This window comes from Gallus gallus, chromosome 4 (genome assembly GCF_016699485.2).
Source record: "Gallus gallus isolate bGalGal1 chromosome 4, bGalGal1.mat.broiler.GRCg7b, whole genome shotgun sequence".
Lineage (NCBI taxonomy): Eukaryota > Metazoa > Chordata > Aves > Galliformes > Phasianidae > Gallus > Gallus gallus.
The window spans coordinates 1,405,990-1,424,058 of record NC_052535.1 but is presented as its reverse complement, the minus strand read 5'-3'; the positions used below and the strand labels follow the sequence as shown (position 1 = coordinate 1,424,058).

General features: G+C 51.2%; 1 protein-coding gene and 1 long non-coding RNA gene across 3 annotated transcripts; one reads left to right on the top strand and one right to left on the bottom strand.

The window, feature by feature from the left end:
- Nucleotides 1-7,961: 7,961 nt before the first annotated feature.
- Nucleotides 7,962-13,806, bottom strand: GPR174 (G protein-coupled receptor 174). 2 transcript variants are annotated; one of them, XM_025149544.3, is made up of 2 exons: nt 13,724-13,806; nt 7,962-10,720 (listed from the first exon to the last, which is right to left on the bottom strand). In XM_025149544.3, exon 2 carries the CDS (start codon nt 10,251-10,253, stop codon nt 9,222-9,224), a length of 1,032 nt encoding a protein of 343 aa, XP_025005312.1. In that variant the 5' UTR covers nt 10,254-10,720; nt 13,724-13,806; the 3' UTR covers nt 7,962-9,221. The 2 variants fall into 2 exon arrangements, with proteins under 2 accessions (XP_025005312.1, NP_001008464.1); NM_001008464.2 differs by having other exon boundaries at nt 13,758-13,806.
- LOC121110547 lies at nt 10,716-17,319 on the top strand. The gene is made up of 2 exons (XR_005859744.1): nt 10,716-11,704; nt 12,937-17,319. It is a non-coding gene; the product is annotated as an uncharacterized LOC121110547 (long non-coding RNA).
- Nucleotides 17,320-18,069: the final 750 nt, after the last annotated feature.

Here is an 18,069-nt window from a genome sequence, read left to right as displayed (position 1 = left end):
TGCTTCTGTGAGAATAATCAGTATCCCCAGGATTTGATTCTGTATCTGAGCAGCTCCCACCTTCATTAGCTCTGCAGGAAGCTGGGATGAGGAGGGTGTGAGTTAAGGAAGATCATTTGCACCAGCAGATGGCACAGTCAGCAAGGCCTTGTGCTTCTGAGCTGCTCGGGCATATGAGGTATGGGCAGCTGATGAAACCCTGCTGCCTCAGCACATGCTGGGCACTGCGTTAACCCACACTGCTGCTGGTTTTTTTAGCCTGAAATGCAGATTTCCAGTGAACTACCATAACTAAGCCTAAAACCGGTTGGTGCAAGCTTTCTTCAGCTGGTGTTAAGCATCTTTGCTTACAGTAATGAGTTTTATCTTTAATAAAGAACAGTTTTATAATACAGCTGTAGTCTGTGTAAATGTATAAAACCCTATTTAATATCTGGGTAAAACTTAGCTTAGTTCATGAGTATGATAACTGAACTGTATGATAATGTTATCAGGATGCACATGCAATCTCCTTTACAGAAACTGCTTCTTTTGGTAAGTGTGTTTACTGAAAAAGTGGTCAACATGCACAGTACAATCAGAAGTATCTCTGCACTTTCTAATAGACCACTTATCTTTATGCTAGCTTGCAGTTATCTTTTTATTGATGCTATGTTTAAATATTAAGCACCTTTAGGAAATTCAAAATGGAACCCAGTGCTTTGGATGATTCCTGTTCCAGCATAAGAGGATTTTTTGTGTTTATTTGTATGCTGATCAGAACCTGAGAAAATGGCAAGTAAGAGCAAACCTGAGTTTGTTACTCTGAGGAGACGCTGCTGACCTTCACAGAAGCCTGGCAGCTTTCTGAAGCTGTGACTTGTAAGGTGCGGGCTGCTGCTGGTGGCATAATGATAGGCGGAGGCCTCAACCTGGTGTAAGGTTCAGCCTTGATGAGCCATTTGGCAAAAAGTAAGTCTTTTTTCACCACAAGCTCAGCTCTGTACCACAGGCTGTTATAGCACAACCAGGCTAGCATGGGTGTGAAAAATCTCACCTCACAGCTATAGCAAAGGTCATGTTGTATACATGTCCAGAAGAGGAATCTGCTGGGACTTCAGCAAGACCAGGCTGACTTCTGTGGACCTCCTCTTAGTTCTCAGCATCACAGGAACAGCCACCAAAAATACAGATGCACTCAGAGGGCTTGGTGGTGAGTGGCAAAAGTATTCAAGCTCTGAAATCAGCTCTGAATTTCCCCAAGGAAGTTTGTTTTCCTGTTTTAAAACCTTCCTGCTATGCTCGGGATTCACTCTTTCCCAGTTCCTACAGCTCTGCTTGCAGTAGGGCGGGCTGAATTGGGTGGCCTCCTTCTTGGTGATAGAGCAGTTGACAGCTTTAGTTTTTGAGGTGGATCGTTTTGTTTCTCAGCCTTTTCTGAAGCACTCAAGAGGGCTATGTAGATTGAAAACATGATGGGCTGAAATATGAAGTAAAAGCATGCCTGGTCTGTTGTTTCACCTCATATTCTCCTAGTGTGTCCTGAACTTATTATCCTAGAGCGGAAGGGGACGCTTACAGGGCCGGGTGAGCGCAGTGCAGTTCATGGAGCCTCTGCAGCACAATGTTTGCTGCCATGTGGCTGAATTACAACTCTGGGAAGGCTGCTCGAGGTAAGGCTCAGATGGATTAAAGCTGCTCTGCCTGTCCTCGTTTTGAGCTGTGTGGGGGATGGCTCGCCTGCCGCCTGTGGCACAGTGCCCAAACGCTTGCACTGATTGTAGCTTTGAGACCGTAACCAAAATGATCGTAAGTACGTGCAATTAGTCACACTATTTCATTAAGATGATTTCTGTATTACGTGTTTATATTGATGATATTGCCTAGGCAATAGAAATGGGTGTATTTCCTGTCTTGAGAGTAATTAGAGTCTCACTGTCTAGCGCTCCGCCTCCAGAAGAAATTATTCCTTACAGTTCCAATCATTTTGTTTACTTAAGCTTCTTTGCTGTTTCTCTGTGCAGTGACACCACTCTGGAGTCTCATTAACAAATGTGAGAGTGAATTTTTAAGTATCACTCTGGCCATGGGTAGCAGCAGGCTGTTTGTTATAGTAGTGCTCAGCTTCGACTGAGCTGTTCCATTTTAAGGCTTGCTGATGCTTGAAGTTGTTCCAGGTTAAGCCCATATGTGGACACCTTATTCTGGAATAGGGACTTCCTGTAAAGCTGATCCCTCTCTGGAGCAGGGCCAGGTGCTCTTCTGGAGTTAGAGTGCCTGCCTGTGGGGTTCAGCAGGAGCCTACAGGTGGTCTGATGAACAGAAGTGCCTCATTTGAAGTAGGTGGGGTGGGTGCATTTGGCTTCTCAGGGGGGTTTTGCTGCTTATTTTTTTGCTGGGGCAGTAATATCGGTTGTAACTCAGCACTTTGCCTTCTCTGCACTTGTCTGTACTGTCTTCTTTGTCACTGCAGGTTCTTAGAAAGCCATTGCCACTGAGTTAATGCTTAGGAAAATTGGAGCTCCGTGTGAGCTGCTATCCTCGCAGCACGGCTCCTCACCCAGCGCAGCCGGCAGCCATTGGAGCTCTGCTCATCTTACGGTAGGAGAGGAAGTCAGACTGCCTCACACAAAGCAAACAGCAGCGCTTCCGTGGCTGTGATCTGAGCTGCAACTGCTGTGTTGTTTTTTTTTTGTGTTAAGTTTGCAGTCTGAAGAGAAATGAAAGCCCTTCTCCTTATCTCGTGCATCTGCGCTGCAGCATGAGCTGCTTTCCTTGGGGGGTAAATTCTGCTCTTCTAAAAATTATCGCCTCTGATAGTTTGCAAACCTCTGCTGGATGGGGTGGATGGCTGAGGGGAAGGGGTGGCCCTCCAAAGGCACTGCCCCCTCCCACTGCTGACCCTCAGTGTCCCCCTGGCCCTGCTCTCACTGTACCTCCCAACCTGACTCATGCTAACAGCAGGGAGAGCAAAGTGTCTGGCTGAGTGCCTTGAGTGTTGGAGAAAGGAGTTCCAGACCTCGTCCACTTCTGTATTTTTCCTATAAATGCCCTACTTGCAGAAGCACTGAATCTCTTCGTATCCTAGACTCACAATATCCATTATTTCTTAAAGAAATGAATGATTTCCCTGTATAAAATTTACTCTCTTCCCTCCCAGCATCGTTTGATTTTCTTCTGTGATTTCATACATCAAAGAAGCCATGCTGGCTGTAGCCATATGGATGTGTTCTTCGAAGCCATGATACCTCAGCCTTGCAGTGTTGCTTTCATGTTCATCCTTTTGCCTCTGGATGAGCATCACTGTAGTCCCTGTTTGTTAATTCTACCATGGGTTTGTCTTGCAGAGATCAGATTTTTATTCTTGCTTTGGGCTTGCTAATCCAGGGACTGAGCACTGCCTGAGTGCACTCCAGTACAATACACGTGTCCTGGGGCTGCTCAGAGAAAGGAGAAAGTCATGGGAAAACTATGATTTAAAAAAAAAAAAAAAAAAAAAAAAAGCTGTTTCCAGTCAATATTAAATGATCTATTGCCAAAGTTTGTGAACTCTTGCAGGTATGCAGTATGGAGCCTTGAGGAGCAAGTGACTTGGAATAGGAAAACAAGTGCCTGGCTCGCTTTTGTCTGGATAGAGACAATTGTTGTGCCCCAAAGGAAGGAAGAAAGCAGCTGAGAGCAGAGCATCCTGCTCAGGGAGTAGAAAGCCAGTGCCTGGCTCCGTGATGAACAGCTCTGAAGGAAGGAGCATTACCCAGAGGGGAGGCTGAGAGCAGAGCTGGTGCCAGGCTCCAGACACACAGACCAGCTGATGGCTCTGTGGCAGTGTGGGGACTGGGCAGGGTGTTCTGAGAGGTGAGTCTGGCTTCAGGACAATGGGCACTGCCTGATGATGTGAGTTTGGGGCTGTGTGTTGCCTGCAGGTGCCCCTATGGGGTGTGAGGCTGCCCTATAGCCCAGTGAGCAGCAGGGCTGTTTGTCCCACGCCATCATGCTTCCCCATCCAAGGCAGCTGTGGTGGTTTACCTCCCGTCTCTCTGGGCACAAGTTCAGCATCGTGCCTTTTGGCTCCCAGGAGAAGGTACAGAGGGATCCTCTGCTCCCTGCAGAGTCTGCGCCAGCTGTCCCACATCCCTTTCTGCAATAAAAGAGGAGTGCTTGACTCTTAGTTCTGAGAAATTGGATAGCATTTGTAGTAGTGTTTCTAAGGTCACCCCTGTCCTGCTGCCACTGTATTTCCTGGAATCTTTAGTAGCACGTGGCTTGCTTTGAAGACAAAATGATGGCAAGCTGGAGTGTAAATACTTCCTTAATCCTATAGATAGAGCTTGGTACTGTCCCAGGCGAGTGAGTGCTGTAGGAGATTCCGCAGAACCAGGGTGCAGCCGAAGAGATGCCATTGAGTGTTTGATGGGAGAGTCCGGGGGCAAACAAACCTAGAGAGAAAACTTGGGGTGGAGCAGGTGCTGCTGCAGGCTTGTGGTGGGTCTGAAGGTCTGCTAACCAACAGGAACAGACTGGGACGTGAGGCTTTGATGGTTAGTGTTAATTTGCTTAAGTAAGAAACTTGTCCTTAAACAAGAAGCCCAAAGCCGTGTGATTGTTAGCTTCTGTTTTATGTAGGTCTCCTGGGAACTTTCCCTTTAGCTCACAGACCTCTGTCTGACCACAAGGACTCACCATTTCTTTAAATATTGACTACATCATGTGATAGTGGGATTTGTGTGAGATAATGGCACTGAATCACAGGGCTGATACACGGGCTTCCAGCAGATTACAGAACCTTGTCAGCAGAGACAGATCTTCAGGGACCTGAGAGTCTTACACAGAGTATTTTTTGCTAAGACATCTGGAAGGGCAGGCAAGGAGGGGGAGCTGGCCATTAGGTACTTCCATCAGGCCATGGATGGCTGTATGGTGTGGCTGATAAAAGCCATGAGCTTCACCAACCTGAGCCCTGACAACATGTGTCCTTCTTGGATCATCACAGTTGAGCCCACTGGGAAGATGGCTATGCAGAAGAGTGAAGGAGCTTTCAGTTTTCATAACCGACTGCCATACTGCATTATGTTTATCATGTTCATCCTAAGCTTACTGTTTGGTTTGGTCTGGTTTTTAATGTTTTGTTTTGTTGGGTTTCTTTTTTTGCCCTGAATTCTAGGCTTAAGGGGAAGAAAATGTTGGGACAGTGGGGAAGAAGGAAACTTCATCAGAGCTGCATGGAGAATTGTCATCTCGACAGCCACTGCTCAACCAGTTGCAAACTGTAGAGGTACACAGCCTCCAAGAGGCTTCATTTCCCCTCTCTTTAGCTTTGTGCTGACACCTCTGTGTGTGAACATGAGCTTTGGCCCAATGAAGGACCTTTTCTTTTTTAGGGTTGAGTCCTGTTTTGCCATCCGAAGGCACTGCAGCCTGCACAGGCTCTCAGGACATCTGTGATGGTGCCAAACTGGCTTCCCATGGACAGGATGGAGATCCCTTAGCAGGGTGTGCCTCCTGCCACCAAAACCCCCCGTGCCCTTCCCAGCAGCTGGTGATGTTCATGGGTCATAACCAACATTGCTTTGACGTCAGGTACAGAAATAGAGCTTACAGCAGGAACAAATGCCTTCCCCTTTGAGCAGGAGGCACCGGCCACTACAAGCTGTGTCTGTGTCTGCTCCCCGGTCCCAGCACCATACTCAGCTTTTATTTTTCTCCACTGCTTTGATGGGAGGAGCGGAGCCCTCATACAGAATAGCCAAAGGCATTTTCAGAGCATGAGGAAGTAGGGTTTCAAATCCCCTCTTGGATGAAGGACTAATCTTAACTGTTTCCTGTCTTATACTTACAGGGAGGAGCAGTGACAACTTTATCCTTTCCCTGTGTTTTAGGACAACAAGATTCATGTGCTGCTAAAACCCCAGTCCTGCTTTGCATCTAGTCCTTAACGACCAGATGGATACGTCTGGACTGGGCATCTCCTGCTGGCTGAGGATTGCCCTCTGAGGGGGAGGATGACGGCCCCACAACTGATAGCCCAGGTGCATACTCCCCCCATTTCCTGCAGCCACTGCAGCTTCAGGCCTCACTGTGCATGCCCTGCTATGCCTCTGCCCTGGTGCCTGACACAGAGGAAGCCAAACAGGGAGGTGCTGGTGATGGAACCTGCAAATGGGACAGGCAGTGTGCAGTGCTGCGTGGGGTTGGAAATGGGGCTGTGAGATGAGAGCCTCTCTGCGACCCACAGCTCAACCATGCCCCCTGGTTTCCCAAAACAGAACTCACGTTGGTGCTGATGCTGAGCACCTCAGGGCTCAGGGTCCCCACAGAACCTATTTTTCCTCAGTTCTGTGCTATTGCCACAAATGGGGTCGGGTGGGATGCAGCTGCTGGGAGCAGATGCTGTGCAGCATCAGGGAGAGCACGGATGTCAGTCTGCAGAAGGCGTGTTGGAACGAGGTCAGGGAAAATGCTTGATTTGGACTTTTTTAGTTAATGGAAAATTGGCTTTTTGATAAGATCAGAACTTTCCAGGAAACCATCCTTGTTCCTCTGAGGTTTGGAGTGTTTTGGGGTGGTGGTGAAAGCTGCAAAGTTGAAAATAAGCTTAGTGCAACGATCTGAAAAAATAAAGTGTGGGAAAGCAGAAACAGAGCTGACCCTGTGGGAGCTTTGGCTCAATTGCAGCTGGAGCTGCCTGTCCCTGCAAAGAAAATACCTTCGGTAATCCATGAAGGAGCCTTCCATTGCTCTGTGAAGGAGAACTCTCCTGAAATGTGATGCTGCAACTAAGAAGGGGGCAGCCCTTTTCCTTTGGCATAGCAGCGGTTGCACTGAGCTGGGTGTTGCTTCAGGATGATGTCAGCCCAGCTCTATGGGGACTGCTGGAGAAATGCACTGTGCAGAGGATGCTTGAAGAAACCCAGAGCATCCCTCTGAGCTGGTGCAGAGCTGTCCCCTGGGCACAAGCCTCACTGCTGTTTGCCCATGCAAGGCAATATCTCAGTTCTCCGGGTGTCCACAGAGCATCAGATGAAGGCTGTGAGATGGTAGGATGAGAGGTGATGGCTCAGGTTGGATGTTAGGAACAACTTATTGTCCAAAGGAGCAGTGATGCACTGGCACAGGTTGCCCAGAGGTGTTCCAGAACCGTGGGGATGTGGCACTGAGGGACACAGCGATGGGAATGGTGGGGTGGGGATCTGAAGGGACTTTTCTGATCCTAATCATTCTGTGATTCCATGACAGAGAACACTGCTGGGGCCGCAGAGCATGCAGAGCCCTGAACCCGGCTCATGTGAGCGCTGCGGCCGTCGCAGCACTTCCTGTATGAAGAGACTGTTGGTGCTAATATGAATAATGCACAGCACTCCGCAGCGGGGGAACGGCTGCTGTCCCACCTACGGTATTTCCTAGGTGGGAAAACCAAAGCACAGTGAGTTTTTCTCATCTATTTCTGAACTTCTGACACCCATTGCCCGCCTCCCACGCATCCGGAGCAGCTGATGTCGGCCAGTGTGGGTCAGGGGCTCATCCCTTCCAGTAATGGGGGTTTCATTCTCATCTTGGAACGGGACCAGTCCAATCACAGCCTGATGGACCAAGGGCAAGAGCCCCTTTTGGGGCTGCTCTGAAACACGTAGGTGTTCATAAGGTGGAGAAAAAGCTTAAAATCTGCATTATCTTAAAACACGAATGCTGCAGTGAAGTGTGTCTGATGTCCTCTGGGAGATGCTCTGCACACCCAGCTGGGTTTCTGCAGGTGCACGTGAGGTATCGGTGCTGCAGGTGCTGCCCTGCCGTGTGAGCTGGTAGGGAGTGCTGGGGTGAGAGCAGGCCAAGGGCTGTGCTGAGAGCTGGGAAAAGGGAAGTGTTCACCACGTGCTGTGGAGAACGCAAGTAGGTAGTGGAGCATAAATAGTTGCTCTTATTGCCACGAACACATTGCAGTGTGCTGCTGGTCTCCGTGAATTCGTGGTGAATGCGAGGACGCAGGCTGGCAGTGGGGTTCTCTTTTATTAAATGGAAGGGTTCTAAAACAACAAAGAAATGGGATTCACATCGTTTCTCTACAAAATATTAATGTTTTCATAAGTTAAATCTATAAAACAGCATTACCATTAAATAAAGCCTTCGTATTGTCACAGTATTTTTATGTTTCAAAAACGTAACATTTCAGATATTCCCATAACAGTTCTACAGGAAGGTGCAAACGAAATGCCAGATGAGCACAAAGCTGCTGTTGCTTGAGTTTTTGGAAGTGATGACCATTAGAAATCCTCCAACCCTTGAGTATTTCTTTATAAGTCTCTCTCAGCCTGTTCTGTGGCTCGGCAAGGAGTGGGTTCCTATTGCTTAAAGCTTCAGACAGCTTTGGTTCCTCTGACAGCATCTCAGCCAGGCTGGGGTTAAGGGCCTGAACTTCATGGGTTGGCCTTCGTGAGGCTACAGGAAGTTGCTCAAATATTGCAGTTGTTGGATGCTGGGCTCAGGGTGAGCTCAGTGCTGTGCTGATGGTAGTGCAGTGGTGCGGAGCCACTTGTCCCATTCCTGGGGGGAAAAAAGGGACCCAGGAGGCTTAATGGAGTCTCAATGAATACTCTCAAAGCAGGAATCTATGCTTAAAGCTTATCATAGGCAGCTAAGAGGGCTTTGGGATTTGCTGGTGGTGTTCTGCTACTTCTCCCCCTGATCTGGATATAAACTGATGGTAGAAAAATAACTGGCAGTCGAACAAAATGAGGGTAGAAAAATAGTGTCTGTACACTCTAGGGACATTGTGATTTGGGGAACTGTCATCTGGTGCACCCCCAGGAGGGATGCCTGGGTAACTGTTGGCACAGCAGGGCCATTAGGCACCTGGATGTGGTCAGCATGGCATGAGGTGGGCTCTGGGCACCCGATAGAAATGAACTGCATTGCTTTGTGGCCTTTTGCTTCAGGAGAGATACACCACTGGGCCATACACTCACTTTTCGGACCAAATTCTGTACAGGGAAGCCCCGCAAACCTCTGCTGTCCCTTGCGTGGTGCTGGCGTGGCCGTGACATGGCCGGGTGACAGCATGGCTCTGTGTCCTGCTCCTGCCTGCCCAGCTCAGGAATGGGGAACTACATGGGGTTATTTATACAGGGAAAATCTTCACCCAAAATGTTAAAGCACAGTGGGTTGTTCAAGGTTGTCTTTTTTTTTTTCTTTCTTAAAGCTCAAATCCTTTCTGAAATCAGTGGCCAAACCCCAAAACCACAGGCACTGTGCTAGCAATCAGTGGGCTTGTCCTGCAGTGTGCCCTGGGTGTGCTGCTGGCCTGGAGCACTCAGAGGGACATTGTCCTGCAGTGTGTCCTGCATGTGCTGCTGGCCGTGGCTGTGCAGTGGGGCACTGTCCTGCAGCTCCTGCCTGGACAGCCGCCTGCGGAACTCATCCGTGGTGAAGTAGTAAAGGATGGGGTCCACACAGGAGTTGAGGCTGGCGAGACAGAGGGCAACAGCGTGGAACACAGAGATCACCTCCTGGATGCAGCAGTTCTTAATCTTTTTGGTTTTGACGAAGAAATCCAGGGGGAAGCTGATGTGGTAAGGCGCGAAGCAAATCAGAAACACCAGAGCGCAGGTGAGAATCATCTTCAGAGCCTTTTTTTTCTCCCCGAGGTCGGGTGAAGCAGAATTCCTTTCCTTCAGCGATAAGACTGTCTTCCAGGAGCAGTACAGGATGATCAGCAGGGGCGTCACAAAGCCCACCAGCTCCCCGATGGTCATCATGATGACGGAGGTGGGAAGGTCCACCTCCTGCACGGGCAGGTCCGCAAAGCACGCGTTGGTGGCGTTCTGAGTGAGCCTCAGCAAGGGGAAGGGCAGGCAGCCAACACACACCACCACCCAGCCCACAATGCTGATGTACACATCGCAGACGCGCTTACAGTCGCTGAATCGGAAGGGGTACATCAGGAACAAGAAGCGGCGGACACTGATGCACACCAAGAAGAAGATGCTGGCGTACATGTTGACGTACTTCAGGTAGAAGCAGAGCATGCAGAGGCCTCCCCCAAATTCCCATGTCCCCGTCAAGTAGTAGAAAATCCTCAGGGGTAAGGATAAAACTTGGGATAAGTCGGCGATGGCCAGGTTGATCATAAATATCACGGCCCTTTTCGTCTCTTTCATGTAGCCGTAGAAAACCCACAAAGCCAACACGTTTCCTATGAGTCCAGGGATGAGGATGAATGCGTACGTGATGGCGTAGTAGGGTTTCAGGTCAGTGCTGGTGGAGCAGCTGGAGCTGTTCTCCATGGCCCCGGTGCCCCAATCCTAGTGTGTGTTGGGGGCTGTGAGCTCAGCGCTGCCCCTGCCCCAAAGCTTTGTTTCCCCTCCTTCCAGGCACGACCTGCCTTGGCTCTTCATGAATTTTACTGCTGTGGCTGTGTAGGTGTGTGGGGTCGATGCTCCAATGCGGTGACATCATCCTCACTGGGTTGACCTGAGGCTGAAATCAAAAGGTTTAAGGCCCTCCAGCACCGGTGTTGGTGTGTGAGGCTCAGAGACCCAACCGCCCCATGCCCTTGGCCAGGAGCTTTGTGCATTGGTCTGAGCTGTGCTGCTGTGTTCTCAGAAGCTGCTCAGTGTCAGCGCAGCCGCTCGCAGTGCTGGACGAGGTGTGATCCCACGTGGAAACTCATCATCACCAGCTGAAGCAGTGGGCAGCACAGCGCCAGCCTGCACCCACACTGGGTGGCACTGCGGACCTTCCTTCGATGCAGCTGAAAGACAAAGAGATGTGGTTAGAGCACTGCGTGGATGTACAGGAACAAGGGAACATCTCTGCCCATAACAGAAACCCAACGGGTGGCATCTGGTGATGGCTCCTCACCACCCACCCAGCACTGTGCACAACCACGTGCCAAACCCCTGAGGAATGAGAAGAACATGGGTTCAATCGCTGTTGCAAATCAGAGCACGGGCAGCAGCTCCTGGTGTTGCAGGATGGATTCAAGCTGTGAGCTGGTGCTGCAACTCCAGTGCCCATCAGCTGCTTTCTGCCACCTGAGTGCACTCAGGGCAGTGAATCTGATTTTCTCCCTGTGGCTTTCTTGAGCCTTTCCTTCAGCCACCTGGTGAGCATCACCACTGGAAATCCCAGGTATCGGTTCCGCATCAAGCAAGTGGGTGGGCTTGATTTAAAACTTGTTTGCATGGTGAGCAGTTGACCTTACCTAAATATATCAGACCAAAAAAAGAAAAAAAACAAAAAAACCCCAACAAGCAGATCTTCTAAATCCAGGGAGAGTTCAGCCCTCTGAGCGATATTGCTCTGGTTTGAAGGACTGAAGTGGGAACAGCGTGGGTGCCATGTGGGTGCAGCAGACATAGCTGTAGAACTGCATGCTGCTGCGCTGTGCGGTGCTTCTTCCTGTGCTAAAATACATGTCTGCTAACTGAGCTGACATCTGGCACGTGTCAGTGTGGCTGTACTGCTGCTTTGGGTGGTGAAATGAGAAAACCTGCGAAAGGAAGCAGTTCCAGGGGCAGCTTTCTGCGTCACTTTTGGTTGTACCGTGGAGCGATGAGCCCAGTGAGATGGAGATGTTTTTTTTCCAGGGAGCCACCATCCAGTGTAACCATGGGCAATATTCACATCAACTCCAGAAACAACCAGCCCTGAGTCGGAGGCTTGTTTTGCAAAGACTTCCCAATTCTTTTATTAGCTCTGAGGTTGACCATCAGCCACGATTAATTCCAGAAGTGTGAGTAATCTGTGAGTTACAGGGGTGTCTCACCATGGGTGGGGAGCTGGGGGCTCCCCTTGCTGCCTGCTGGAGTGGCACCAGCATCAGGGGGGTGATGGGACCAGGCTTCAGCAGCACCTCTGGGGTTCGGCATCATGTGGAGGAGAGACAGAGAGCCAATGGGACAAACAGCTTCAAGGTCCCCCTGTGGGTGCGCAGGGACTTTCCTGCTGCCCACCCAGGGTTGGGGGATGCTCTGCAGCCATAGGACCCCGATGCAGTGAGAAACTGCTCCTTGGAAATCCCAGCAGCCGCAGAGCTGAGCACAGGGCTTCAGGCAGAGCGCTGCATACAAAGCAGCCAGAGGCTTAAAAAAAAAAAAAAAAAAAAAAAAGCTGCAGAAAGGGGAAATTTTGTTTCACAGCAGCTCAGACTGTGGTGGGGGTGAGGCACGACTTCCTTCTTCCTCCCAGGCTTCTGCCCCCACTTCATTTTGCCAGCAGTCCCCACGGTTGGACACTTCGGGGTGCTGGATGGAGGCTTCTTGTTGGTACTCCACGAGTAACGAGCAGAAGTTATCTGAATATTGTCTCATAATTACATAAGACTGCTTCTAGGTTTTGAAAAAGAAGTCCCCTCTCTCTGGAACCAGTTTGCTGGCAGATGTTTGGCTTTACATCTTCTGCAAGGGCACTTCTGCATCTCACTGTGTTAGCCGTGCAGGTGCCTCTTTTTCCTCCTCCTGTTTGTAGATGCTACCAAAGAAGCCAATGTGTTTTTGCTGGCCATCATCCTTAGGTCCCTGTGTGTTTGGCCATCCCAGTGACGTTGCTGTGCTCGGAGCCAGATGAGCCCCGACGTCTGTGCTCCCACCCCAGAGTCATGTTGTGAGCAGAACTTTGTGCCCCGGCCCTGGGTACCAGCAGCCTCCAGAGCATCCATCCCATGCAGCATCTTTTCTGAGCTGAGCACCCACCCTGCTTTGGGTTGTCATAAAATATTTGCTAACTGTCTGTTTTCAAGGCAGATACAGCTGTTCTGGTTTGATTCAGCTGCAGAGCACTGGGGCAGCTGCCCATTCATCATCACCTGTGGTTGCTTGAAACATGAGTCACTTGAGTACTGAGTGCTCATTACAGAAGAGCAGTGAGAGCCAAGACGGTACAGGTTAGGGCTGGGGGGCATTGGCACAGCTGAATGAGGTTTCCTTCCATTGTTCCTCATTAACCTCTCATTTACTCACGCCCCAGGTGTGTGAGCGCTGCCAGCCCCATCCCTGTGGTGCTGGGAGTGGTTGGGCTGCCAGGTCAAGCAATGAGGAGCCCCCATGGGTGGCTGAAACCCCATCATCACCCCCGGAACTGCTTCTGGGGAGGATCAGGACACTCCATCCCAGGAACACTGGCTGGGGCTGCCCCAGGAGCAGCAGCTGGGCAGGCGGGGGGATTTCAGCTGGGTAAGTCCCACCGATGTGCACGAAAACGTAAACACTTCAGTTCCTGGTGAGATACTCAGCTTTTGCCTCTTAGCCATTTGCCCAAGCTCTTTTCCTCCCTTGTTGATATTTACCCGCATTTGAAGTGGAAAATGCACGCTGAGGGAGTGCTGGGGTTCAGCCTGGAGCCCGTGCTGTCTCCTCTCCCTGGTGTGCAGCGGTCAGCTGCTCACCAAAGCCGTGAGTTTTCCACCCAAACTGCTGGCGCACGGAGTTGGGGCACAGCCGTGTGCCCCCGGGTGAGCAGAGCCGATGTTCCCACTATGCTCACTCCACCCCTTCCCCACAGCAGCCTCCCCAAGACACAGCGAGCACGGAAAAACCTTTTTCCCCCTAATTTTTACCACTGAGTCTCCTTGCTTTTAGTCACTTAACTTTGGAGGTTTCTGATGGTTCTTCTCTGCTCAGCTTTCCCTGTCCTCTCCTACTGCAAGCGGCACAAAGCCGCCTCGATGAGAGGTAGAAACTAGCTGATCCCTAAGGTCCCTTCCAAGCCATTCCGTGATCTACCTGGCACTAACAGTAAGTAAAGCACAACCTACCCCAGCAATGAGGCTGACCCAAGTGTGCTCCTACCTTGGCAGACCCACGGTGCCTGGCTGCTCTCTCACCGCTCTCAGCTCTCAAAGCAAAAGTGCAACTGCTGCTGCGAGCGTGCAGGCTGTGCCGGCGCAGGGCCCTCCCCATAGGGCTCGCCTCACTGCTGCTCGTGGTGTCAGAGCAGAGCCCAGCATGGTGGGTGGTTGTCTTTTTTTTTCCTTCCCCCCCCCATTTATTTATGTATGTGGTCAAGAGCTCTACGGAAGCACTGCTGCTTTCAGTGGGTTTTGGAAGCAGTGGTTCCTGCCCGGTGCTGTGTGGAGGCAGTGAGTTATCACCTCTTTGCAGAGCCCCTCGTTGCAAGGGCACAGGGCTAACGAGGCTGAGAGCTGTGTTCTCTCATCTGTTCGTGTTGGGTATTAGGAGAAATTCATTCTCTGAAAGAACAGTGATACAGAGCTGCACAGGGAGTGGTGGGGTCACTGTCCCCGAGGTGTCCTGGAGCTGTGGGGATGTGGCACTGAGGGACGTGGTGATGGGCATGGTGGGGTGGGCTGCAGTTGGGTTGGGGATCCTCGTGGTCTTTTCCGATCCCCCTGATTCATATGAGATGATTTTGCTCTTTTTTTCCTTCCCTATCACAGGGATGAGGGTTGGGGCTGCTCTCCCTGTGCCACACTGCTCAGCATTGCCCAGCATAAACCTGCACTGTGGGAATGAGAGTTCACACGCTTTCAATACGAAATGCAGAAGCATTTGCTTACTTCTGTGTTTCTTTAAGTATTCTTTCCTCCTGCTGAAGGCAAATATAGAAATGGAAGATCTGAAGAGTGATGTGGAAAAATGAACACGTGCATTGATTGACATCTCCTTGGACATGGATGCACTGGAATCAACGGGGAAGGCTTCACCAGGACAGGGCCTTTCCTCTGATTGGCTTTGTGATGTCATGATATTGGTGAGCAGTCGGAGCAGTTATCTCCTGGGAAGGTGTGGGTGCCCCATCCCTGAGGTGCCCATGGCCACGGATGGGCCCTGTGCAGCCTGAGCTGAAGGGCACCCGGCCCACAGTGCAGGGCTTATGGCTGAGTGTGCTTTAAAGTCCCTTCCAACCCAGCCATTCTGTGATTCTATGAGACCAAGAAGGACTGAGGATTGCTGAAGGGTTGAGGACTAATAATTCAATTCATTTTGGTGGACACAGGGACGTGCTCTGGTGCCTGTGGTGGCACAGCCCTGTGCAGGGCTTGCATCTCCCAAAGCACACGGGCACTTGGCTGCTTGAGCAGCTATGCCCTAATATATAGAGCTCACAGGCATTGCTTTTGAAGCCTGATGATTACTTAATGCACGATAATTAATCTTGTGTGGGAGCTGTCAGCACTGTGGTGTGTTCACCGCAGCACTGTCCCTTGGGCTGAGGATTGGATCCATCTGCTATTGCTGCTGGAATCAAAGCACTGGGGTTGGGTTCTGCTGCTTCTGTGGCCCTGGGGGCTCTGGGGAGCTGCTCCCTTGGCCTTGTTGGTCCCGCAAGGTTTCCATCATTTCTTTTAGGGATGAGGAACATCCCTGAGTGCACTGCGCCTCCTGGCAGCTGCCTGTGCTCTCTGCAGGGTGCTTTCAGCCAAGCGACTGTAAGAAAACCCTTTTCTTCTATCCTGTCCTTCCAAAATCCATGTAATGTAATATCTGGCAGTTCCCAGGCTCCTTGGCCCCAGGGCTTGCTAAATGACCCCCGCAATGGGGCAGGTTGGGCAGCAGCCGTGCATGGCTGCCTGGTATGTTCTGCAGCTCAGGGTGCTCCGCTCCCCCATCCTGTGGGTTTGGGCGCTGCTTTCAAACCCAGCAAAGTGCTGGGAATGGGGGCAGCACCCAAAAAAACCTCATACCTAAACGGCACCCGGGCTCCGAAAATGGCGTTGTATTTCCTGCTCAGCTGTGCAGTGGATGCTTTGCTTTATGCTTTCATTTCCGCAGAAGCCGACCTGTTTATAAGAAGGCATGGCCCGTGTTTGGGCAGCACTTACTGTACAGATAAGGTTTTTATTTCAAAGCTAACTTTGGGAGCATAACCATATCCTGTTTTGGCAGCGCTCGCACTGCGCTGTGCCACAGCCGTCATCCCCGTGATGAAGCTGATTTCGGAAGCTGAAAGTAGGGCTTGCAGTTGGGGTGGCTGCACATCTTCCCACCACGGGCTGGTGCTAATGAGCTGGTTTGCTAATGAGCTGGTTTGCTCGGTGCCGACTTAGCAAGGAGGAGCCCTCCAGGGAGGGCACTCAGGGCATGGCATGTGTGCAAGAGGAGCTGGCGCTGCTCTCACCATCCCATGGCCAAAAAGTTCTGCCCCCTATGGGTCGATGTGGCAGTTGCTGCTAGGAAAGCCTTGCTGCATGCAGCGAGACTGGGCTGTGTAGGGTCATGGCAGTGACCCCCCTCGTGTGGGGTGTCCCAGCGATGCACAATTGTGAGCATCAGTGCCCTTTTCTGCCCTTTGTTTGTGCTGTGAGCAGGGATTTGTGGCTGCGCCGCATTGCTCTGCTCCCTGTGCTGTGTGTGAGGGGCTGATGAACAGCCGTGGGTTGCTCGACCGATGCCACCACAGTACACATGCATGCCCCGGGCTTTGCAGGGCAGTGGCTGAGCCCATGAAGCAAAACTTGGCCGTGGGTCGGATGAAATCATGCCTGGCTGGAAAACAGCTCCCTGCCTCAGTTTGGTTTAAAGCAACAAAATCTGCTGTTTGTGCGTCTGGGTCATCCCAGCACTCCAGCCCTGCCTGTGTGTTTGTTCCCATGCCAGTTGCAGCACTCTGCAGGCTCGCTCCTGGCTAGGGGGTGCGAGCTCTGCCCCCGCTCAGTGCTTCTGCAGAGGCCAAAAAGCATTGTTGGGCTGGGCTGGAAGTGTGCAGCCACGGAGGGAGGAAAAGGTATTTTTAGCAGAGAGAAAAGCAGCCGTCCTTCCCTTCCTGCAGCGCCCTCGGAAGTATTGTGTGCAAGAGGCATCGCCCTGGCAGTCCTTGTTTAAGGGCTGCAGAATGTTGGATGTATAATTAATGGCATGCGGGTGGAATAACTCATTGCCTGTGGATAGCACAGCTAATTGCATGCAGGATCTCGGGATGCAGTGCCAAATGCAGGGAGCCCAGCTTTGCTGCTCACCCGCAGGTGAATGTGCTGCTGTCAGTCTGAGCTCTCACCCCCTGCTCTCCCTTCTCTCCAACCTTCAGCTTTTCCTGCGCTCCTGCAAAGCAAACTGTCAGAGCAGCCACCGTTGGAAGGGAATCTCCTCAGGTTTGGGTAAAACCCAGCAAATCCTCTTCTGCCAGAGCAGAACTGATGACAATGAAAAGAAAAGCTTTCACGTAGGCTGAGTGAGGTACAAGAGCAAAGTCCCCTCCCATCATCTCTCTGCTCAGGAAACTACTAAAGCTGTTACTCTAGCACCAGCAACAGCAAAATCATTGCTGTCCCATGCATGTAGTCCCCAAAGGGTTTCTTACTGCCGAATTTCCCCTGTGAGCTGCGGTGCAGGCAGGGCTGCCTGCTGGAACAGCCGCTGCTCTCTGCATGTGACAGACTGCTGCCACTTTTGATTTTGCTTTCTTTTTCCTGTTTTCCTTGGGGAGGAAGCAGTGAGGTTGCGGTGGTGACGCTGCTGCTGTGGCCGGATTTGCTTTCACTCCGCGCCAAGAGCGGTCACAGGGGTCCTCCTGAAAGTCCATCCCAGGGCGCATGGATTTTCACCCCTAAAAAACCTTTTTCCCTCCTCCAGACAAGCAGGGAGAACCTATGCTTTTGTTGTTCTTGTGGGTTTTGGGGAGCAATTTGGGCAAGTGGGGGGGCAGTGAGCACTGGGGGGCAGTGTGTGCGTGCTGCCTGCCCTCGGTGTGCAGTACGTAGCGAAGAGTTTCTCCATGTTCCCTGCCTGTCCCTCTGCTGTGCTCCAGCTACACCTCCTGCTCAGTGGTGCATGGGCTGGAAACATGCATCCAATTATCAATCAGTCTGTTTTCTATCAAAATAAACCCCAGCCCTCTGCCTACACGTACTTAAGTAATTCTCCAAGGGTTTTTGGCACTGCAGTCACCAGTGCTTTGGTCTGAGAGAGCAAAGCTCCAATCCATGCACTGCCCATGGGGCTTTTTGGAACCTCCAGTAGCACAAATGGGGCCAGAAGTGGGATGGGCATCCCTGGAGCTTGTGCTGTGCTGGGGGAGCAGAGCTGGTGTGGGACTGGCTGATAAACAGAGCTAATGCAGCTGCTGAGAGCACAGAATGGAAATGCTGCCTGGGTGTGGTGCTTGGGGCTCTTTGGAGGAGGCTCAAATCAAACCCTATGGCCA